At 43.4% G+C, this 23,018-nt stretch overlaps 1 protein-coding gene and 1 long non-coding RNA gene across 3 annotated transcripts; one reads left to right on the top strand and one right to left on the bottom strand.

Annotated features, from left to right (window-relative positions):
• Nucleotides 1–1,259, top strand: LOC148130614 (uncharacterized). Its single transcript, XR_015749952.1, has 2 exons — nucleotides 1–725; nucleotides 983–1,259. It is a non-coding gene; the product is annotated as an uncharacterized LOC148130614 (long non-coding RNA).
• A 195-nt stretch (nucleotides 1,260–1,454) lies between these two features.
• NUFIP1 (nuclear FMR1 interacting protein 1) lies at nucleotides 1,455–22,977 on the bottom strand. 2 transcript variants are annotated; one of them, XM_087967591.1, is made up of 10 exons: nucleotides 22,778–22,977; nucleotides 20,570–20,657; nucleotides 17,424–17,528; nucleotides 16,807–16,869; nucleotides 15,190–15,266; nucleotides 13,940–14,032; nucleotides 12,060–12,313; nucleotides 10,214–10,348; nucleotides 7,138–7,382; nucleotides 1,455–2,396 (listed from the first exon to the last, which is right to left on the bottom strand). In XM_087967591.1, the coding sequence occupies exons 5-10, from the start codon at nucleotides 15,264–15,266 to the stop codon at nucleotides 2,088–2,090; spliced, it is 1,113 nt and encodes a 370-aa protein (XP_087823717.1). In that variant the 5' UTR covers nucleotides 16,807–16,869; nucleotides 17,424–17,528; nucleotides 20,570–20,657; nucleotides 22,778–22,977; the 3' UTR covers nucleotides 1,455–2,087. The 2 variants fall into 2 exon arrangements, with proteins under 2 accessions (XP_087823717.1, XP_087823716.1); XM_087967590.1 differs by having other exon boundaries at nucleotides 20,570–20,661.
• Nucleotides 22,978–23,018: the final 41 nt, after the last annotated feature.

The following is a 23,018-nucleotide window of genomic DNA, read 5'->3' on the forward strand; positions in this document are numbered from 1 at the left end:
ACCACTGGTCTAGAAGACCTCCAAGGAAGACCTTCCAACTTTGTTGTTCTGGATGGACCGTTGAGTCTTTCTCTGTGTTCAGTTTTCTGTTTCTTTCCCAACTTGAGTTCGCATCCAACCCTCATGGATCAAACTCCTTTTTCTTGATCTGCCTTACCAAGTGGTTGAAAACAGATCTGTCTCTTTTTGTACTCCCTAAGAGGCTGGGGAATGTAGAATTATAACAACCAACATTAACTGTTTTTAACACAGGACTCCAGAATCCTCGTCACCGTGAACACCTGCAAGCCTGCAAACTAATCGGAATTCTTCAGAGCTCTGCATAATGGATTGCCTTCTGTTCTTCTCTGCTGCAGACACAATTAAACACCCAGACGTGAAATATGATGTCCTTGTGATTCTGGAGACACAATCAACCCTGTCCTCCTTTATTGCCGTTAGCACGGAGATCACCAAAAAGGACCAGAGAATGCCAATCCTCCAGCAATTCCCAGCAGAGTTGATAATTTATAACAAGGGAGAGTTGCTACTTATTGCAGCTAAGATGTTCAGAAATTGTTGGAAGTAAGGTGGAAAGCATAAGCATCTTTGTATGGCTGAATTCTGGGCCCTTCCTTGAACCTTCTAAGTCCAAATTCTGCATATAAGAAATTAATTCTCACCTAAAGTATTAAGCCTATTATAAATATATATATTTGCTTCAAAGCAACTGGATTGCACTTGAGGTTTGTTTCCATTTTTCTTCAAAAAGCACCCTGAGTATTAAGTTACAAGCTAAAGATTCACAATAATAAAAAAAAAAATCAAAGTACAGCAGTAACTCCCCAAATTAAACCTTATCTGCTGAGTTTAGACTTATTTGCGGTAGGCCGTTTTGATTGCAAAACTCTTCACATTCAGGATATTCTGAAGATCTCTATCCAAATATTTAGAGTGATCAGGGTTTATTTTTATTTTCTTATCCTGTGTTCTTTCATTTCAGTTATGGCATGTATTGCAACTTTAAAACCAGAGCATAACGGGGAGGAAGGAACATTGCCCGATTAACACACACTAAACTGAGCAGATAAACACCTAACTGCCTGTTTTTGTTCCCTGATGAAAATTCTCCATCACAGAAATGAGGACAAAGCAACAATAAAAGATAAAATGAGCCCATTATTTTCAAGCTACAGTACAAAAAAGTAGTTTCCAAAGCCTTTCTCTTGTATATGTTTTTTTTCTCTTTTAATAAGTAAATAAGTACTTTTCATAAGTAACGCTTGTTGCTGATGATAGATTTTTAGTATCACGTGAAAGTGGTGATATTTTGGAAGTTGGTCATTCTAAAAAAGAAGACTAAGGCAATTGTTGGGGACAACATCCTTAAAATAAAGACGGAGCTTCCATCATGGCTGCTGTTCTGATTTTTAACCACACCTTATGGCCATCCCTGACATAAAAGGTAAATAAAACAAGATTTAATATGATTTTTATTCACACTTACAGTAAGTAAAAAATGAATCCCTGAAGGACAATATTGCAAGATCCTAACATCACGACGAGGCCTAATGGAGTTTTAGTTTTTTCATCCAAAGAGTTCGTTTAAGTGTGGGCAATTGCATTGCATCCGATCATTTGGATGCAATGGACCAAGGGTCTTCAAACTTGGAAACTTTTAAGACTTGTGGACTTCAAACTCCCAGAATTCCTGAGCTAACATGATTGGAGAAGGAATTCTGGGAGTTGAAATCCACAAGTCTTAAAGCTGTCAAGTTTGAACACCCCTGCACTGTAGAATCTGAGGTAGAGGCCTCCAACCTTGGCTACTTTAAGACTTGTGGACTTTAATTCCCAGAATTCTCCAGCGAGCATAGCTTACTCGCTTGTAACCCCTTCCTCTGCAATCTCTCCACTTTAGGAGATTAAGAGAGGGGGAAAAAGCAGGCACAGCTGGCTGAGCAATTCTGGGAGTTGAAGTTCCACAAGACTCAAAGGGGCCGAGGTTGGAGACCCCGCTGGTCTGAGGCGTTTCAGCAAGCATCCAAAGATGGATGGGTAACCGTTACCCAGGCATAGGTTAAAAGAAAAAAGGAAAAAAAAGAGATTTAGTTGTCTTCATGAGTGATCTCTGTGGATTCCCAAACATCTTCATCCCCAGCTGGAGATGAGAAGACATCCTCTTCGCTTTGACCTACTTCGCGCGGTTGCATTTTGTTCGGGTTCAAGTCGAGAGGGCGGGTTAATTGGCAAGGCTGGCCTGCCGCCGACTTCTGCGTGCGCTCGGGGGTCGGCTCGCTGTCCGACGGAGCATCCGAAGGGCTTCCCAGACGGAATCCCAGGCCGTCGTTCTGCAGGATGTAGCGGATGCACTGAAGGATCACGTTCCTTTCGTGCCGTATGTCCTTGGCTAGAAGCTGCAGGGAAGGAAGGAAAAGCAGAAGGTGCATATTAAAGTCTCCGAGAAGCTCGATTGAAACAAGAGTGTAGAAACCATCGTGTCCCAAAGGTGGTTTTTTTTTTTTTCAGGAGGCAACTGGACTTTCTTGTTTTTTCTTTGCTTCCTGAAAAAAAAAAAAAGCACCTTTGGGACAATCATGACCTGGAGGACTGAGAATCTCTACAGACTTTTAGCTATACAATTTGGGATGAACACCCCTTGGAATGGGGTGGGAGTAGGAATGGATTTTCAGGAAGAAAAAATGCAGATTACAGGAACCATTTGCACTACTCAGGTGACCCTGAGGACACAGATAAACCTCCAAATGGCCCCAACGACCTTCTAAAAGGATGCAAATGGCCAGCTGTCTGCAAGGAGTATCAATCCTTCCATTCTCCACCGTCCAGGCAGAGCTGAAGAAGCTTCTTGGATGAGAAGTGAAATGTCTTCAAAAGAAAAAAACGAAGAAAGTCCAGTTGCCTCCTGAAAGAAAAAGCACCTTTGGGTCAACCATGACCTGGAGGACTGAGAATCTGTACAGAGTTTTAGCCATAGAATTTGGGCTGAACAACCTTTGGATGGGGTGGGAATAAGGAATGAATTTCCGGAGGAAAAGATTGCAGACTAGAGGAACCATTGGCACCACTCAGGGGACCCTGAGGACACGGAGAAACCTCCAAGTGGCCTCAACGACCCTCTAAAAGGATGCAAATGGCCGGAGGTCTGCAAGGAATATAAAACCTTCCCTTCCCCACCATCCAGTCAGAGCTGAAGAAGCTTCTCAGATGAGAAGCGGAACCTCTTCAAAAGAAACCACTGAGCCCAAATTTCCCATCGCTAATTGAAACAGTTGAGTTTTCCCCCACATTTTACGACCGTTTTTGCCAGAGTGCTTAAGCGAATCACTGCCGCTGTTAAAGTCAGTAGCGTAGTTGTTTGAGTGGATTTGGCTTCCCCGTTGACTCTGCTTGTTGAAAGGTCGCAAAAGGAAAACACGTGACCAACACCAACACCCCCGGGGACACACCAACCGTCATAAATATGAGTCAGTTGCCAAGTGCCTGAATTTTGGTCACATGAACAAAGGTCGCAATTCCGAAAAATGGTCCAGTCATCTTTTCTCAGTGTCATTGTAACTTGGAACGGTCACTGAATGAACCATTGTTAAGCTGAGAACTACCTGTAATTCTATGATATTACTATCCCATAATTTTTCAATTACTTGCAACATTCCGTACGCCATTCTGGTTTTTGTGCGTGTGATATTGACGATTATTCAGAGTTTTGCAGCGTTAATGCAGCACCAGAAAAACAAACACAGATGGCTGATGCTTCATTTAACTTCTTTATAAACACGTAAAGTGAATTTTACAATACCAGTTGTAGATTTCTCCAACATGGAGCAAACTCAAACAGAAGCAGACGTGTTACAGGTTCAGAGCAGAACAGCAACTCAACTTTTCATCAAGCAAGCAAGACACACAGCAGAGGAGAGAAGCAGTTTCATTTCCAATAGACAGACTCAGAGCTCAACATAGCGGCAGAGTTGCAGAGCTTAATATAGAGCTGTGGTGGTGAACCTGTGGCATGCAGAGCCATTACTGCCGGCACATGAGTACCCTCCCAGAAAAGGTCTATTGCGCAGGCACAGGCGCCGCCCACCCGGCAGCTGATTGTTGGGTATTTGGCACGCATGCATGGGGGCGCGGCGGCACGCAGGAGACACTCGTGCATGCGCAGAAGTGCGCAGCGCGTGCGGGGAGGTGTGTGCATGCACAGAAGCGTGCAGTGCGGGTTGCGTGAGTTGCGCATGCATGCGCAGGAGACATGGGCCCCCGTGTGCATTGCCTTCTGGGTGATTGCACACAAGCACAAGCAGGCAAGCGTGCGCACAATTATCGGCACGGGAGCCCCAAAAGGTTAGCCACTACTGATATAGAGCCACGCCTAGCCTTCTTCTAGTGTCAGTTTCCAAACAGTCCTCATTGGCTGACTTAGTTGCTATGCCGATTCAACGGCTGCCCTTGTTACCAAGGTCCATTCCAGTTCATGAATATATATACTCTTGACAACGATGCCGGATAGTTTTTTTTTTCCCCCCATGAATTTTAGCAGCTTGCTGTTCTTTGCCGTTTATTGTTCCTGCTCTGCGTGTAATCAGCCTTGAGTTGAGGTCAGTGGATGGAAAGGCCCACGGTTTGTAAATCGAGGCACAGCCCGGAACCTTCTGAGGCGTTTCTAAACAGGCAGGGTTGGAGGCAAGCTGGTCACCTGCCTTCCAGCCATAAAAAAGGTACGGAATGTCAACAGGAGATTTCGAGTTTATCAGGTTTCCACCACTACAGCTCAACTCATGCATCATGCTCAAAAGCAGCTTGCTTGAATAAACACAACGTGCTCAGCCCAAACCAAACAATCTGCATTAATAGGCTGGATAAACCCAACCTGTTTTTGCAGTGTATAGTTTGAGGAAAAGATTTGGGAGTGAAGACGGCGTAAATCAACATTTCCGTAAAAGAGACCTTTTTATACGCCCTTTTTACTTCTGATATATTGGAATAAGGCTAAGGTAAATCCTGTGCTTTTCAGGAGGTCTATTCTAAGTCCTGAATTCCATCAATCAGAATAGAGCTGTAAGGGACCATGGAGGTCTTTTAGTCCAGCCCCCTGGCTCAAGCAGGAGACCCTAGACCAGTGGTGGCTAACCTTTTTGGGCTCCTGTGTCAAAAATTGTGCACGCGCTTGCACAGCACCCAGAAGGCAATGCGTGCCCCCCTGCCCGCCCGCTATGCGTGCACGTACAATCCCCCACTCACCCACCCCTTACCTGCACTGCGCCTCATTAGCCGATTTGAGGCCTTTTTCGGCCTCCCAAAGGCTTGAGGAAGGCTTCTGCAGGCTGAAAATTAGGCCCGTTTCGTCACTTCCAGTATTTCCGGAAAAACAGGAAATGACGAAACGGGCCTAGTTTTTGGCCTGCAGAAGCCTTCCTCAAGCCTCTGGGAGGCTGAAAAAGGCCTCAAACCGGCCGAAAATCAGCTGTGAGGTGTGCACATGCGCAATGAGGTAAGTTTGCCTAAAGCTCGCGTGCCAGCACAAATGGCTCTGCGTGCCACCTATGGCACCCGTGCCACAGGTTCGCCATCACAGCCCTAGACCATTTCAGACAACTGACTGTCCACAGTCTCTTCTTAAACACCTCCAGTGTTGGAGCATCCACAACTTCTGGAGGGAAGCTGTTCCACTGGTTAATTGTTCTCACTGTCTGGAAGTTTCTTCTTAATTCCAGGTTGTTTCTCTCCTGGATTCGTTTCCACCCATTGTTTCTTCTCTTGCCTTCTGGTATTTTGGAGAATAGCTTGACTCCCTCTTCTTTGGGGCAGCCCCTCAAATACTGGAATATTGTTATCATGTCACCCCTATTCCTTCTTTTCATTGAACTAGACCTACCCAATTCCTGCAACCGTTCGTCGTATGTTTTAGCCTCCAGCCCCTTAATTATCTTTGTCGCTCTTCTCTGCCCTCTTTCTAGAGTCTCAACATCTTTTTTTATATCATGGTAATCATCTTACTTAGTCTTCTTTGCATTTTTTTTCCAAGGTCTCAACATCTTTTTCGTAATGCGGTGACCAAAACTGGATGCGGTGATTTTTTTAAAAGTTACTAAGAGGGATAGCCATTGCAGCAAGATGAGCAGCAAACAAATTTAATAATCAATAAATAATATTTCAGCCAATCTCCGGGCTAGCTGGATTCTTAAAAGTGCCTTGAAATGATGTAAATCATTACAATCAAACGACCCCAGCAATCGTCATAAATATGGGTCGGTTGTCAAGCATCTGAATTTTGACCGTGGGGAAGCGGCAACAAATAGAAATTTCCTGACAGTTACAACAATTAACCAGCGAAGCAACTTGCCTCCAGAAGTTATAAATGCTCCAACACTGAAGGTTTTAAAGAAGAGATTGGATAACCATTTGTCTGAAATGGTGTAGGTCTTCCTGCCTAAGGATGGGGTTGGACTAGAAGACCTCCAAGGTCCCTTCCAACTCTGATATTCTTTTCTATTCTATTCTAGCCTACCTTACCCTACCCTAACCTACCCTACTCTTATTCTATTCTATTTTGCATTCTATCCTATCCTATTCCATATTTTCTACTCTACTGTACTCTACTCTACATTCTATCCTACCTTATTCCATATTTTCTATTCTCCTCTACTCTACTCCTATTCCATATATTATCTATTCTATTCTGTATATTCTATTGTGTATGTTTTATTCTGTTCTATTCTACTCTATTCTATTCTACTCTACTCTATTCTTTATTCCATTCCTTATTCTATTCTACATTCCAGCTTCTATTCTATTCTATTCCTATTCTATTCTATTCATTCTTATTCTATTCTATTCTGCATTCTATCCTATCCTTTCCTATTCCATATTTTCTACTCTACTCTACTCTACTCTACTCTACTCTACTCTACTCTACTCTACTCTACTCTACTCTAATTCTATTCTATTCTATTCTATTCTATTCTATTCTATTCTATTCTACCATACTTTACTCTTACTCTATTCAACCATTGTAGGTGTGAAAAATTGCCACGTTTTTTTCAACGCTCTCGTAACTTCAAACGGTCACTAAAGGAACTCTTGTTAAGTGCAGGACCACCTGTAAAATAATAATAATAATACTGAAACGAACCGGCCTCTTACCATTTCTAGCAACGTGGGATGGTGGGCTGGCAACGCCCGCATTGTTTTCTTCTGCCTTTTCTGATTCCTCGTGTTCCTGGAATGTGCTTTTGATCTCCCTAACGTGGCCCCGTTGGGCGGGTAACGGAGAGTTTCTTGGCGATTCTGGCCCTCGCAGCTTTGAGAGCGATTGGAAGACCGAGGGGCGTTTCTGAGAACAACGACATCGTTCTCAGTTACCGCGTTTCCTCTGGGAGTGGAGGACTCTAAAACAAAGGATTGAGCAATGAATGAATGCATTAAGGACTCAAAAATAACACACGGCCACGAAAAGATATTAAATTATGGGCATTATAGGGCAGGTTTCCCTTGCATCAAACAGGACCAAGTTATTGCTGTTATGGTTAACACAGGCGATCGCAAAACCGAAGCTCATTTGACTCACGTTTTTTAGAAAAAAAGCAGGAGTCGAAAGTATCATCCATGCTCTCCATTTTATCAACTTTTAATATTGAACACGTGTTCTGTTACAGGTTTAAAATCACACAGCTTGAAGGCAAACCTATCCGTCACGTAGAATTATTTCATGCTCTTTTCACACAGTACCGATTCATAAACTGATCGGAGCATAAAATCCAAGTTCTTTACTTCTGGGTTGTTGTTTTTTGTTTTTTTGGAAATCACCGCATGGTTGCACAGTTGGCCCTAAACTCATCCCTGTATCTGTCAAAAGACACTGAAGATGAGGTGGATCCAATTTTCATGACCAGCTCTCTGGAGAACTTTTCCCAGGTGGAAGGTTGAATGAGGTGGCTGGCTCCGATTTCTTTTGGGGAATATTTTGGAACCAATTCATGCTCATATCTGGAGCAGATTAACCGAGCCGGATCTTCCAAGCTCCCCACTCAGACACAGACAACAGATAATCAGAGTTGGAAGGGACCTTGTAGGTCATCTAGAGGAGTTGATAAGTTCCATAAATTGGTCTAATCTTCGTCTAAAACCAGCTAAACAAATGCTGCCCATTTTGGGCAGTGAATTCTCCAAGTCTGTCACTCATGCACAGTATGAAAAAATGTTCCTTTTTGGCTTCCCCACAAAGCACTAAGTCCTGGCAAAACCCCTTTTATGAAACGAAGGTGAATTTCTTGCATTCACCTTCAGCCAAAGGCCTGGCAAACAGTCTTTCAAGGCTGTCATTAGGATCACAGACCTTATCTAGCTTGGAGAACTGCCAAGTAAATATTTCCAAACGCAGTGCTGACAAGGAAGGACTCGGTAGAGATCTTCACACTGGTTTCACACTGCTGCAAAAGTTTCTGAGCCCCTCCCTTTCTGCTCCTCTTTTCATCCCTATGGGAGGGGCCATTCATCATCCACCTGTGGCCTTACTCCTACGTCGACCCTTGGTTCGTAATTGTTCTTTTCCTTTGGCAGCTCTGCGCATGCGCACACTGGGAACAGGCTCCAGCTGTTCTTCTGCCCCACTGATCTCCGACTCCAAAGGCAGCTGATAACTGCCAGCTTGCCCTGGCCCCATCTCTGCCCCTGATGCAGAGCCCTCGTTCAAGCCTTCCTCAGCTTCCAGGACTGGCCCAGGTTCCTCCCCAACCTCCTCACTGTCCGACTCTCCTGCCAGCTCCGCTAGCTGCTGGCGGGCCACAACAAAAAATTAGTTTGGCCTGGATATGTCATCTTAATAGTCACTATAATGGTGTATAGCCTACTTCATGGGTCCATAATGAAACATTAAGGTGAGAAGTCCGTCCCATCCCAAAAAAAATTTTTAAGGGAAACTAAAGTACCCTAGTTTTTATAGTTTAGATATATTGTAATTTATACATTTGTTACAGATTGCTAACAGTTTCTTTTGGTTTCTTTTAGACTGCATAAGGTGGATATTTATTACTTGCATACAAAAAAAGAGAAACAATGTTAATACGAACAATCCCTAGGTAAGGCTGCAGAAAAAAAATAACTATTTGCTATTGACAGAAGGGAATATATGCAGCTCAAGGTTGAAGAGTGGGGGCCTTGATGCTCTCTGAGGTGGGTGGTTTTCTTGCACTGATGATGTTACCTAGCTGGGTCATGAAACGTCTGCGAGAAAACCACCAAGCTCAGAGAGCACCGAGGACCTTGCAAAGAAACATTTGGAAAATCTTAGGATAACCTACACACTTCAAAGTGGGTGCAACATTAGATTATTTCAGAAAACCACGGGAGGGAGGGAGGGAGGGAGAAAGGAAGGGAGGAGAAAAGGGAGAGAGAAAGAAAGAAGGGATGGCAGGAAGGAAGCAATAGCCCTTAGACTTATATCCTGCTTCACAGTGCTTTTACAGCCCCTCTCTAAGCAATTGACAGAGTCAGCCTGTTGCCCCCAACAATCTGGGTCTCATTTTACCCACTTCAGAAAGATGGAAGGCTGATCAACCTGAACCTGGTAAGACTCCTAACAATCTGGGTCCTCGTTTTACCCACTTCAGAAAGATGGAAGGCTGAGTCAACCCTGAGCCTGGTGAGATTCGAACTCCTGGCAGTGGGCCAAGTTAGCCTGCAATACTAGGGAAGAAAGGAGGGAGGGAGGCAGGCAGGCAGGGAAGGAGGGAGGGGGGAGGGGAGAAGGAAGGAAGGAAGGGAGGAAGGAAGGAAGGAAGGAAGGAAGGAAGGAAGGAAGGAAGGAAGGAAAGAAGGAATGAGGAGAGGGAGAAGAAGGAAGGAAGATGAGAGGGATGCACAGTTAGGAGAGAGGGAGGGACAGAAAGAAGGGAGAGGGAGGGAGGGAGGGAGGGAAGGAAGGAGGATGAGAGAGAGGCACAGACAGGAGACAGGGGAGGAGGGAAGGAAGGAAGGGAAGGAAGGAAGGAAGGAAGGAAGGAAGGAAGGGAAGGAAGGAAGGAAGGAAGGACAATGGTTCCAGCATTAGCACTTAGACTTATATAGCTCTTCACACAGCTTTTACAGCCCTCTCGAAGTGGTTTACAGAGTCGGCCTCTTTCCCCCCAACAATACTGGGGGCAAACACCCACCCATCTTTTTATTTCACCTGCTTCCGTAAACGTCCCGGATGGAAGGAAGACAAGCTCAGTGGGCTTACCGTCCGGCTCACTCTCGCTTTCGGTCAAGCTGCCGTAGTTGACCACCAGCGAGCTCAGGGCCGAGGTCAGCTGCTTCGGAACCACCCTAGTTTCCAAAGCTTGATCTTTGGACGTCCCCACCTCTTTGTCGGATTCTGGGAAAGAGACAGACATATATATTTTTTTAATCGACGGCTTTATTCAACACGTGGATGGTAAGCGAGCGAAGGCCCTGCTTCGGCCAAAGGCACGAAAGGAAACGAAGAAGCTGGCCGCAAAAATAAAGCATGGGCAAATAGAACGGAGTGGCAGGTGGGTAGAGACTTTGGGATTTCTCTGGAAAGGGCTGAATGTGTTAGATGGATGGATGGATAGATGAGAGATAGATGAGAGATGGTAGGTAGGTAGGTAAGTAGATAGATAGATAGAATTCTTTTATTGGCCAAGTGTGGTTGGACACACAAGGAATTTGTCTTGGTGCAAATGCTCTCAGGGTCCATAAAAGAAAAGATACATTCACCACGAGTCGAGAATCATAAAGTACAACACTTAATCATAGTCATAGGATACAATAAGCAATCAAATCATACTAAGAAACAGTCAATATAAATCGTAAGGATTCAAGTGACAAAGTTACAGTCCTACAGTCACAAGTGGGAGGGGATGGGTGATAAGGAGTGATGAGAAGATTAATAGTAATCGTAGTGCAGACTTTGTAAATAGTTGGGCAGTGTTGAGGGAATTATTTGTTTAGCAGAGTGAATGCTGGTCATTTGCATTCTTTTGGAGAGTCATTGAGGCCACTTGGAGGTTTATCTGTGTCCTCAGGGTCACCTGAGTGGTGTAAATGAAGACAGAAATTGTCATATTTGGACAGAGAGGAATCCTGGTTTGAAAGAGGGGTCAAAGAGACCATCTTTGTCAAAACTGAACAGCCCTCTTTCAACAGAGGCGGAGGGATACGGCATCATCTACCTCCAGTCGTTTCAGCAGTTCCAAAAAGGCTCCGTAGATATTTGCACCACTCAGGTGGCCTTGAGGACCCAGACAAACCTCCAGGTGGCCTCCAAGGCTCTCTTAAAAGGATGCAAATGACCAGATGACTGCAAGGAATATCAATCCTTCCATTCCCCCCCCACCATCCAGTCAGAGCTGAAGAAGCTTCTTGGATGAGAAGTGAAACGTCTTCAAAGTAAGAACAGAAAGTCCCGTGGCCTCTTGAAAAAAGCACCACTGGGACTATCCAACCAATTATTCTTCTCTTAACCCAAACAAGCTTTGTTACATCGATGGGTCAGTTTATTCACATGGCTCTCCCTCTAAACCAGACACCCAACACCCTGAGCCATTTCAATCTCTCTTAAATGCTGAAGACTTCTTTCGAGACGGATTACTTGTTTTCCTCGTGCGATTACAAACGCGGCCAAATTCACACGGCTACCTCAAGTCCCCAATCTCTCCTGCTACCCTTCCTTCCACCGAATTTCTCTTAAATTCGGAGCCCGGCCTTCTAAAGCAGGGGTCTCCAAACTTGGCAGCTTTAAGACTAGTGGACTTCAACTCCCAGAATAGCTGGCTGAGGAATTCTGGGAGTCTTAAAGTTGCCAAGTTTGGAGAGCTCTGGTCTGCTGGCTGAGGGATTCTGGGAGTTGAAGTTCCACAAGTCTTCAAGTGGCCCAGGTTGGAGACCTCTGTTCTAATGGAAGCTTCTCTCCAGTCGATTGCATAAATCGACAACGTACATCGTTAAAGAAACCCAAAAAACTCAACCATAAGGGCACGGGGTTTTTTTTTAAGAGTGAAAGAAAACACGATTTCTCCTGTCATTGCTTAAATTAACCCAATTAACCCAAGGACATATCTTACCAGGATCACTGCTGGCCAGAATGCTCAGGGGATCTTTATCAGTCATGGAGCCTTCTGCAGCTACGCAAGGTTCTCTGCTGACCTTCTCCTCAGCTTCATGGTTGTCGGAACTGGTCCCAGTCGAAGGGCTGAGTGGGGCACCTTTCTTATTAGCAACATTCCTAGATTTATTCCAGCGCCGATTTGTTCTCCGCTGTGCGTTTCCTTGCTGCCTAGAACCTTCGTTCGGAGGTTTCCACATTCCCTTCATCTTGCTGAAAGAGATGGGGGGAAAAAGCCATATTTTACTTACGACGCTTCCACGCTGCCACATTTTAGTGCCTGGGAATAGAATCCTTTTTATTGTCCAAGTGTGGTTGGACACACAAGGAACTTGTCTTGGTGCAAATGCTCTCAGTGTCCATAAAAGAAGAGAGACATTCGTCAAGAGTCAAAAATTTGGAAGGGGGAATTTCATAGTGAGGTAAAAGATTAGACTCAACAACATTCCTTTCTCAGAGAGTCAAGGACATGTTGCCCTGCACCTGGAGGGTGGGGACGAAGATTTGGTTGGGACATGGGATGGACTGATGGGTGCAGGGGAGGGATTGTTGCTTTTCAATTATGAGGGGGAAACCTGGAACTCTCAGATTCAGGTTTTCCCAGATGTGCCAACATGACAACTCTAATAAAAGGGAACTTTGAGGAAATGCTTGTCTCAGTTTATTGGGTTGGAGTTTGTTACTTGGAACTGTCATGCCCTCGTCCGAGTCTGAATCCAAGGAGGAAGACGGACAGCTGACAGGGAGGGGGAGTGTGGCTCCATTGGTTGTGGAAGGAACTCCACTGGTTGGAAGAGCAAAGTCAAGCTGGGCAGAGCAGGAGAGAGGTAGAACAAGGGAGAGGGAGTTCAGAGGAAGACCCAATCCCACCCCCCTCCTCATCCTAGGGCACGCAGTGAAGAACAGAGAAGAGAGCAACATGGGTTGCATGGCTTATGGGGGAGGGAAGGGCCCTGATTCCCTTCATTAGCCACAGCTGGGAAGAGAGTTTAAGGAGAGGCAGTTTGGAAGGGTGTTTGTTAGGAACAAACCTTGAGTTTATCTCATGTTGGCTGCTGTTATCTTAGTTCCTGGCATCCTCCCAACTGGTTTGAGTTACTCCCGTGTTACTTCACTTCTGGAACTCCTTATCTTGCCCTGATTTATTACCTTATCTTGTCTTGCTGAATTCATAGTTTAAAGTTTTCTGTTTATAATGTTTTGGATTGAAATATCTGTAGTCAAAGGCCGTTGCAGGTTCCTGGGAGAGTTTTTCTCCAGACCGGAAGGTAACCAGGATATTGGGGGCAAAGTTGGAGCAAATAAAGGGACCCCTACTTATTATTCTGGCTGGGTTGTCTTTGTGCTATGCCCCTTTGGGTCATCACAGGAACGCTGACAGAACGTTTGTTCCAGGCCACTTCTTGGATTAATTGTGAGATGTGCAAATACCATCCTTCACAAACATCCAGATCCCTGGGGTGTTTTTTACAAGACGTTTTGAAACGTTCACTGTTCTAACCAAGAATCAAAGAATTCAAGAAATGGTCAGTCTAGGAGAACGACAGACTTTTCTGTCCCAGAATGAAGAGTGAGGCTCTATTCTCCTTTAGCCAATTTCTGGCAGGAGAGCAATGCCCACGAATCTTTAAAAAGTGGAAGCAGTGATTCTGGAGTGGGGTTTAAAGGGATCTACCTGCACCCATCTGGAGAACAGCTATACCCCCCAAGGAGCAGCCATTTTAAAATGATGCTTCCCACGTTACCCCGGAGTTGAAAAATAGGCCTCCAAAACTCAAAAAGATGACAAGCTGATTACGATTCGGGTTTACTAAGAAGAGCCAAGAGGTTACGTCTTACCCAAATTGTAAAGTGGTCAGCACTTCTCCTCGACTCTCTTTTTCCACCTTTAATGCTTTCTTCTTTTCGATATTTGCCAAAGTCGGGAAATTTCTACAGCAAGACGCAAGAAGAGGCTGAATTAGCAAGCCATTTAGGACCATGAAGCGGTCAGTAAGTTTGAGCATCGGCTTCACCATCAATTAAATGGCTACCTTCATTCATTCATTCATTCATTCATCACAACCCTAATTGAAATGGCTCTCCTCTTTGCTCGGAAATTAAAAAATACTGGATCAAAAATACAAAAATGGTTAAATGAAATTACACACTACCAAATAGAATTGAAGCCTGAACTGTTTCTTCTGGGGATTATTAAGGGAAAGTATCCACCAGAATCTGAATCTGAGGAGGAAGACGAACAGCTGACAGGGAGTGGGAGTGTGGCTCTATTGGTTGTGGAGGAAACTGGGGAAGGGCAAAGTCAGGCTGGGCAGAGCAGGGAAAAGGAAGAACAAGGGAGAGGGAATTCAGAGAAAGACCCAGGCCCACCCCTTCTTCATCCTAGGGCATGCAGGGAGGAACGAAGAAGGGAGCAACGTGGGTTTCTTGGCTTATGGGGGGAGGAAAGGGCCCTGATTTCCTTCATTAGCTGCAGCTGGGAAGACAATTGATAAGAAAGGCAGGCTGTGTGCGGCAGGCCGCTGGGAGCAAACGTGACTTTATCCTGTGTTGTTGTGGCTTATCTGTCTTCCTGGCATCTTCCCCACTGTGAATTTTGCTGTGCCTTCCAGTCTGAAATTCTTGCTCCTGACCTGCCAAACTAATTAGTTCAGTTTGGCTTGTTTGGACTTTAAGTTACAGTTTGTGTTGACCCTGTTTTGGACTGAATTTTTCTGCAGCCCAAGGCTGTTCCTGGGAGTTTTTTTTCTCCAGGCAGAAGAATAACCTGGACATTGGGGGCAAAGTTGGAGATAATAAAGGGACTCATTGCTTATCTGACTGTGTTGCCTTTGTGCCACAACCCTTTGAGTCATCACAGGAATTTTGAACTCAGTTACGGTCGTAAGTTGAGGTCTATCTGCGATTGCTTGGGGGGGGGGGAATAAATAAATCCTGCAAATTAAAATTTTACATCCTGCAAATCCTGCAAGGCAGAGAGATGGAACCAAGAGAAGTTTGGGCAAATAAACAACAACCACCCATCCGCTTTCCTTTTCTGCCATTAATAAACTTAACATTTGTATCATTTCCGACAATGAAGTACTCACTTTTTCCTCTCTTCTCTCCATCTTGCAATTTCATCTGGGGTATCTAATTTGATCCGCTTGACACCAGGAGAATGCATCTGAGGAGGGAGACACAGACAAAGATACCTCCAAGCATTTGGAAACATGCACCTCTTTTACAATTATTTGCAAAAAATAAAAATAAAATAAAAATAAAATACTGGGTTGAAATCAGATCGGAGAATCTAACCCCAATAAGCTCCCATTACTACTGTGTTTCTCTCGTCCCAGTGATAGAAGGCACTTTAACCCCTTAGGAAGCCTGGCTGAAGCTAAATAGGTAAAAATTCTTTGGAGAGAAGAGTGTCGACATGTTGTTCCTAATACATCAATGAATTTCTTTTGAAACTTGGCTCAAGGCTCATAAATTAATTAGAGCAGGGGTTGCCAACAGGTGGGCCACGGCCCACTGGTGGCCCATGAGAAAATTTTGTGGTCCGCAGAGAAATGTCCCTCCCAAAGCAATTAATCCAGGCTGCGTGGGAACACAAGGCTGCGCCGCCCACATGGCCCGCGGGAACACAAGGCTTGTGTCGCTTGCACTGTGAACAACACGAGGTAGTGAGGGGAAGGGGGAAAGGGCGGAGGGGGGAACTTGCCCCATTCGCCCCACACGCCTGGCCTGGCCACCGGGCTGCTTCTTTCCACTTCTTTCTCCTTCTGCTTTTGACTGCACACAAGGAAAGCAGCAAAAGTCTTTCTTTCTCTCCCCCAAACTCCGCCAGAAATGAGTCTTTGGGACCCTGCAAGGCCTCCTGCTCCAAGAGGCTGTGCCAGCAAAAGACTCATTTCTGGCAGAGTTTGGGGGAGAGAAAGAAAGACTTCTGCTGCTTCTGCTGCTTTCCTTGCATGAAGCCAAAAGTCTCTCCCTGAGAATGGAGCTGGAGACGGTATCCTGCGATCCTGAATAAAGAAGGATCGATTGGTAGGAAAACGGGGTGGGGAATTTTCCTGCAGATTTTTGGGGGGATTTTCCCAGGGTCTCTGGTCCGTGGGATTTAAAATAATGAGTTTGGTGGTCCCTAAGGTCCAAAAGTTTGGCGACCCCCTGAATTAGAGCATGCGTCGGAACTCTGACAACTGATGTATTTAAAACTTAAAAAAACATAAATCAAAAGCTGGGATTGTCAACAGATTCTTATTTATGACGGTTGCAGTGTGATTTCCCTTTTTCGACCTTCCGACAAGCAAAGACAATAGGCAGGCCAGATTCACTTAACAACTATGTGGCTAATTTAATGACTGCAGTAATTCACTTAACAACAGTGGCAAGACAGGTCATAAAATGGGGCAAAACTCACTTAACAAATTTCTCCCTTAGCAAACAGAAATGTTGGGCTCAATTGTGGTCTTAAGTTGAGGACTTCCTGCATGCAATCAGCCTCAAGTCTTGACCAAACATTTTGCAATATCTCAAGCTCATTCCACAGCCTTCAAAACAGCTCCATAAAAGTGTTCTGCGGTTTATTCACTGTAACTGTTTAACAAACATTTGCAGATATGTCAAATTCCAAAAAAAACAAGATGTATAAAATAGAGAAAAACCGAGAAGAAAATTCTTAGAAAAGAGTTACCGATCTGAACCAGGCAAATACCTACATTTCTCCAATGAATCTGAACCAGCTTCTCATGTGCTCTAAAGTTACAGCCATCTTCAGTACACTGAAAGGAGAGATATTCAAATCATTTTAGCAAACTAAAAAAATGGCAGTACCGCCCGTTGAAATTACACTTTGATTCTTCTTTCTCTCCCCTTCATTTCTTCTGCATTCTCACCGCTCCTCGTTTTCCTCTTTTTTTCAAAATGGATTTATTCTCTAATTCCCGGGAAGTTTGCTGCTTAGTCCCAGCTTAATGGAACAATCTGTAACAATCCTTATTTTAAAATCTTGACATCGAAGACAGCAATAAATATTAAAATGTAAAACTACATAGGTGGGGGCTCACTTCAGTAATCTCTCTCATAATGTAGCTGCAATTCTACAGAAATCAGAACTAACAAATGTCATTTCTGGAACAGGGGCTTCTCTTCTGGCTGGGTGGAAAATTATCGCCCAAGGTGGGGCGAACCACAGTTAAAATTCCTGGCTTGCAGTGCTTATGTGTGAAACAGGCTTGTGTTTCAAGCTTCCATGCCAGCTTTGAAAGGTTAGACTCCACGGTTATTCAATAATTTATGCAACTAATGCTGCCTGCAGCTATAATCACACACACACCTGCTTGTGCTGAGCGACATGTTCCTCATATTTCTCCTTGTTTTTAAAGCCACGGTCGCATGTATCACAATAGTGGGTAAAAACAGGTTCCTTTCTCTTCTTGTTCTATCAAAAAAAGAAAAGAGGCGTTAATGATGAATTGTTGGACTGGCACTACTTAGGGGTCCTTACAATGGATTTTTTTAAAAAAAAATTTACATGCCATCACTGGCGCCACAGACCTGCCCAGAGGATGGCTTCTACTGGCACTGAATAAATGTTACCAGCCATTCAATGTAATTTATGAAAGTGCCATTCAGGAATCATGACCAACCATGATTCATTCCCAGAATGAGCCCTTTGAAAGTAACCAGACCAAACCTTTGCAAGAATGGTTGGACAAAATGAGCCTAGGACCCCTTTGCCAACAGCAAAGAGAAAGTCCCTACAGAGAGTAGTGAGGACAGTAGTGAGAAGATTATAGGAAGCTGCTTATAAGCGCAATGTGCTTAGAGCACCAAGCATTGTTAGAGACCCCACACACCCACTTCATCGTCTGCTTCTGTTGCTCTCCTGTGGGAGGAGGTTTCGAAGTATTTCTAGCAGGACTTTTGCAGATTCTGGAAGAGCTTTGTTCCCTAGGCCACCTGTCTGGTAAACTCACAAGATTTGTTTTTCTCGCCATAAACATGTATACATCCAAACTAGACTGTTGTTTCTGTGTCTAATATAATATTAGTATAGTATCGTATAGACACACAATTTTGTATTTATTTTTATGCAGTATTTGTATTTATTGTATTTTTATTTTATGTCATTTTTACGTAGTGTAAAATTGGAGGTGGTGACCCTTAAGCCTTGTATGCAACAAAATTTCATTTTTAATGCATGCCAATTATAGAATAGAATAACTTTATTGTATAGAATAGAATAACCTTATTGTCGCTTTGAATGTTACACTTACATTCAAAGTGACAATAAAGTTATTCCATTCCACTCCAGTCCATTCTGATAAGAGTCTAGAATCTTTTATTTTTTACTTACTCATTTGTATCTACTTTTACTATTTTTACAAATAACTCAGGACAGCGAATATGTCCAACGCACACTTTGCTCTTTCCTGTTTTCCCCCACAACTATCACCCTGTGAGGTGGACTGGGCTGAGAGACAAACTGGCCCAAAGTCACCCGGTTGGCTTTCGCAACTAGAATTCTCAGTCTCCCATTTTCTAGTCTGGCACCATAACCACTGGCTTCTCGTCTTTGCTTCTGTTGTTTTTTTTTGCGTTGCTCACTACTATAATAAAAGTGCCCCTGATCTGAACCGTTTTAGCAAAAGAAAACAACTTCCAATTACGACCCGCGAAACTAGTTTGTTTTAAAGAATCCATTGTTAAAATTAAGTACGGTTGTTTAGCATTTGGACAAAGTCCTAATCTACAGTTCATCAAAGCATAAAGGAAAAGTTTCAATCTTATTGCAGCCATCCTTGAAGGAAAGGGTGTGTGCCGAGTGCAATGTGCTCCTTCTGTGACGAATAGGCGACTTTATCAAAACAACCAAACGCAAGAACAAATAGTTTAATCCTAGATGTATAAACAGAATGAGGTTCATTTATACTTCTAGGATTATTCACGCCCATCTCGGTAGCCAGGAGGAGAAATAAAGCAGGGGCTGGTTTCATTTAAACAAACTTTTGGTGCTACATGCGAACCAAGAATCGAAACTGGAAAGGAATTTGCTGCTGGGTTGTTCACAGGGGTCAAGTGGTCTTTCTCTGTGAGATGTAATACTTTGTACTTCTCTGCTGTGGTTTAAAATTGCAAGCTATCTTTCCCATTGCATTGGCGGTATATAAATCAAGTAATCTAATTAACTGATGAATTAAATCCTGCTTTACATCAATTATACGCCAAATAAGCTGGAAGCTGCCCAGAGTTATTTGAAATGAGATAGTGGGCAGATAAATTCGGTAAAATTATATATATAAAAACAAAATACCACTCATGCATCATGAAATCTCCAGAACCGTAAAGCCTACAAACTTGAAATTTGGCACATATATATGTTCCTCTTGGCTTCTAGGGGCTCACTAAGAAAGGATTTTTTTTGACTATCAGAGCGTTAGGATTTCCTATATTATTATTATGATGCTAAGGAGTTCTACTCCCCCTCCCCACCTGGAAAGAAATCTCTTCCAAAGGCAAAACACAAGTGGAGGAGCGGAGTTTCAGTTTAACAAGCAGCTTTAGTACAGAACAGCTGAGCTAAGCCCAGGCTCCTTGCTGTCTCCTTCTTGCTCACCCAGCAAATACTGTTTCAGTTTCCATGTTTCAGTTTCCAAACAGCCCTCAACTCTCTCACACACTGACAGGACCCTAGCCAGATGAATACTGATGGATGCTGGGAGGCAGAAGCAGATTTTTTTTCTCCCTTATTTTCCTCCCCCAAAACTAAGCCCAATCACATAGTTTTGTAGCGAAGCACGGGTAATGGAGCTAGTACATAAAGAAATGCCAACTCCAGTGAATCCCTACGTTCTGGTTGATTTCCTCTTGGCAGAGAAAACAATTTCACCCAGGCTCTGTACTTTCTGTGCCATTGGAATTAAAGGATAGCTTAGCAGGACATCATGGACAGCTACTGAGTGATCATTACTATTGCATTGTTTTTATTCTTCCCCAGTAACAAGGAAAGGAACCCAACAGTTACAAAGGTTCATCCTAGATGAACCAGCAAATTTAAGTTCTCTTTTTCATAACCAAATAGCATTTACCACATACAGTATTGTTCCTGTGTCCACAATGCTAAGAACTACAAAACTGGGATGAATACGTAAGGGTAGCAATAGTACCAAACAGTTTAATAGAAATAGCACTTAAGAGACTTAAATACCGCTTCCCAGTGCTTTATAGCCCTCTCTAAGTGGTTTACAGAGTCAGCCTCTTGCCCCCCAACAATCTGGGTCCTCATTTAATCGACCTCAGAAGGATGGAAGGCTGAGTCAACCTGGAGCCAGTCAGGATCCAATCTCTAACCACGGCACCCACAGGGCTCTTTCTGTCTACAGCATGCTTATGAAAACGTCTTTGTGTTCCTTTCGTTGAAATCAGAAATACAAACAAAAGTGGCTCCATACAATTTGCTCTCAACTTGCAATCAAATACCTTCTGTTTGTGCTTCCTGCCTTGACAGGCTCCAGCTTGTGGCAGTCCAGTTTGTTTCACCTGCCAGTCTTCACCAAAATGAGGATGCCTGCCTTCAATCAGAATTAAGCGTTACGAAATAAATAAATAGGAAATAAAACAGAAATATAAAAATGCAATTCTATTCGGGGAAGGAAAGCACCGTAAACTCTGAACATAAACTCATTTTTTTTTTCCCTAAAGGATGTATTAAAATTTGTTTGCTGCTCATCTGGCTGCTAGGCAAATCTGAGGAGCTTACAATATTGAAAGTAATAAAAACTAGATAGATAGATAGATAGATAGATAGATAGATAGATAGATAGATAGATAGATAGATACACACGAGACCAACAGCAGATTCCCATCTGCCCTATACATTCTGCTCCGTCTTTTAGTTATAGCCTGTATTTTTACTGTAATTGTATGTGTGTGGGGGGTGCGAACGTATGCATGTGTGTTATACATACATATGGTACATACATACATATTCTAAGAGAAGCCAGAATCCATACACAGACTCTATTATTAATAGTGTAACAATAATTATAATAGTTCTTGATGGGCTGATTCCACCTCCCCTCTCTACATTCTGCTCCTTCCTTCCTTCCTTCCCCATCTTTTACTTAAATCCCATATTTTGGAGGGGATTTTTCCGTGATTTGCAATGCTATTGGTTGTATGTATGTATTGGTTATATGTGTGTATATATAGTGTATATAGATATGTTATACTATATAGTGTATATAGATGTATAGGTATTTTATATTATATAGTGTTTATAGATATGATTGGTGTTAGATATTATATAATGTACATAGAAATATTGGTGTTAGATATTATATAGTGTATATATATTGGTGTGTTACAGAGATAGAGATAGATATAGTGTATGTATATGTGTGTGTATATATATAGCATGTGTGTGTATATATATATATAGTGTGTATGTAGATATATATATTGGTGCTTTACATACATATATGTATACACACACCAATAGCATAACCCATACACACACAAACCACAGTATAATCCCAATAAAAATACAGGATTCAATTAAAAGATGAGGAGGGAAGGAACAGAAGGTAGAGATCAGCCCATCAAGAACTATTGTAACTATTATTACAGTATTAATAATAGAGTCTGCGTGAGTAGTGGGGTGGCCTAAAGGCGGAGCTCTCGTCTCACCATCAGGAGGCTATGAGTTTGATCCTTGGTAAAGACAGATATTTCTCTCTCTGGGCACAATGAGAATATATCTGCTGAACAAGACTCCGCACTGGCGACAGGAAGGGCATCCGGCCAGTAAACTCTCAGCTCCATTCAGTTGCCCAGACTCCACCCTGCAAGGGATTATGGGACATTAAAAGAAATAGATAAGCGATCTTGCAAAAAAGCCCAGGAGTTTTGGGTTAAGATTTGGAAATGGTTAGAGGAAATGATGGGGACAAAAATAAACTATAAACCAGAGACCTTTTTATTGGGAATCATGTCAGCACAGTATAGTAAAGATGATATATATTTAATAATCCATGTTATTACAGCAGCAAGAATGGTGTTTGCCCAGAAATGGAAGGCTAGAGAAATACCTAGCAAAGACGAGGCGATAGATAAGATTTTGATCTGCGCTGAAATGGATAGATTAACCTTGGAAATGAAAGATAAAGACGAATCTTGATTACTATATGATATGGAATCAATTCTATTATTGGGGGGAGAAGAAAGGGAGTTGGCAAAATGAATGATTGAACTGATATGTAACTGAAACGGTTTAAAATATAAAAAGACCTATTGTATATAAATGTATATATAAGATCTTATATGAAGGATAAGGACAAAAATGTACGTCAGTGAAGTCCATCAGTTCAATGTTTTTAAATATTGTAATCAATAAAATTGGTAAAAACAGAGAGAAAGAAAGAGATAGAGATGGACAGACAAATATAACTGCTGAATAGAACTCCGCACTGGTGACAGGAAGGGCATCCGGCCAGTAAAACACTCAGCTCCAACCAGTTAATGACTATGGGTCGTTAAAAGATGGCGATTAATGATGATGCACACCCAGCTCCCCTTGCCCGTCCTCAGACCGGCTTCCCCCTAGCAGCAACAACAACCCTGTGAGGTAGACCACTCAAGGGGGAGGGGGTAATGAGAAACGTCTTCTAGCCCGGGTTTGAAACCGACCTGAGTGTGGCGGTGGAGCCTGGGGCGAGGCCCAGTGCCAGGGCCCGGGGGGCCCGGGGGGCCCCGGCGGCCAGTGCCCGGAGGTGCCCCAGGCTGGGAACGGAGGCGGCGGCGGCGGCGGCGGATGATGATACCAAGCATCCATTTCTCTTTCTCTCTCTCTCTCTCTCTGCTAGGCCGCACGTGCGACTCCGTCTCCTTGGCGACGCGTCACTTCCGGCGCACCAATCACGACGTTTTG

Source organism: Notechis scutatus, chromosome 5, assembly GCF_049901735.1.
Source record: "Notechis scutatus isolate UNSWTSFEM ecotype Mainland chromosome 5, rNotScu1.2, whole genome shotgun sequence".
Lineage (NCBI taxonomy): Eukaryota > Metazoa > Chordata > Lepidosauria > Squamata > Elapidae > Notechis > Notechis scutatus.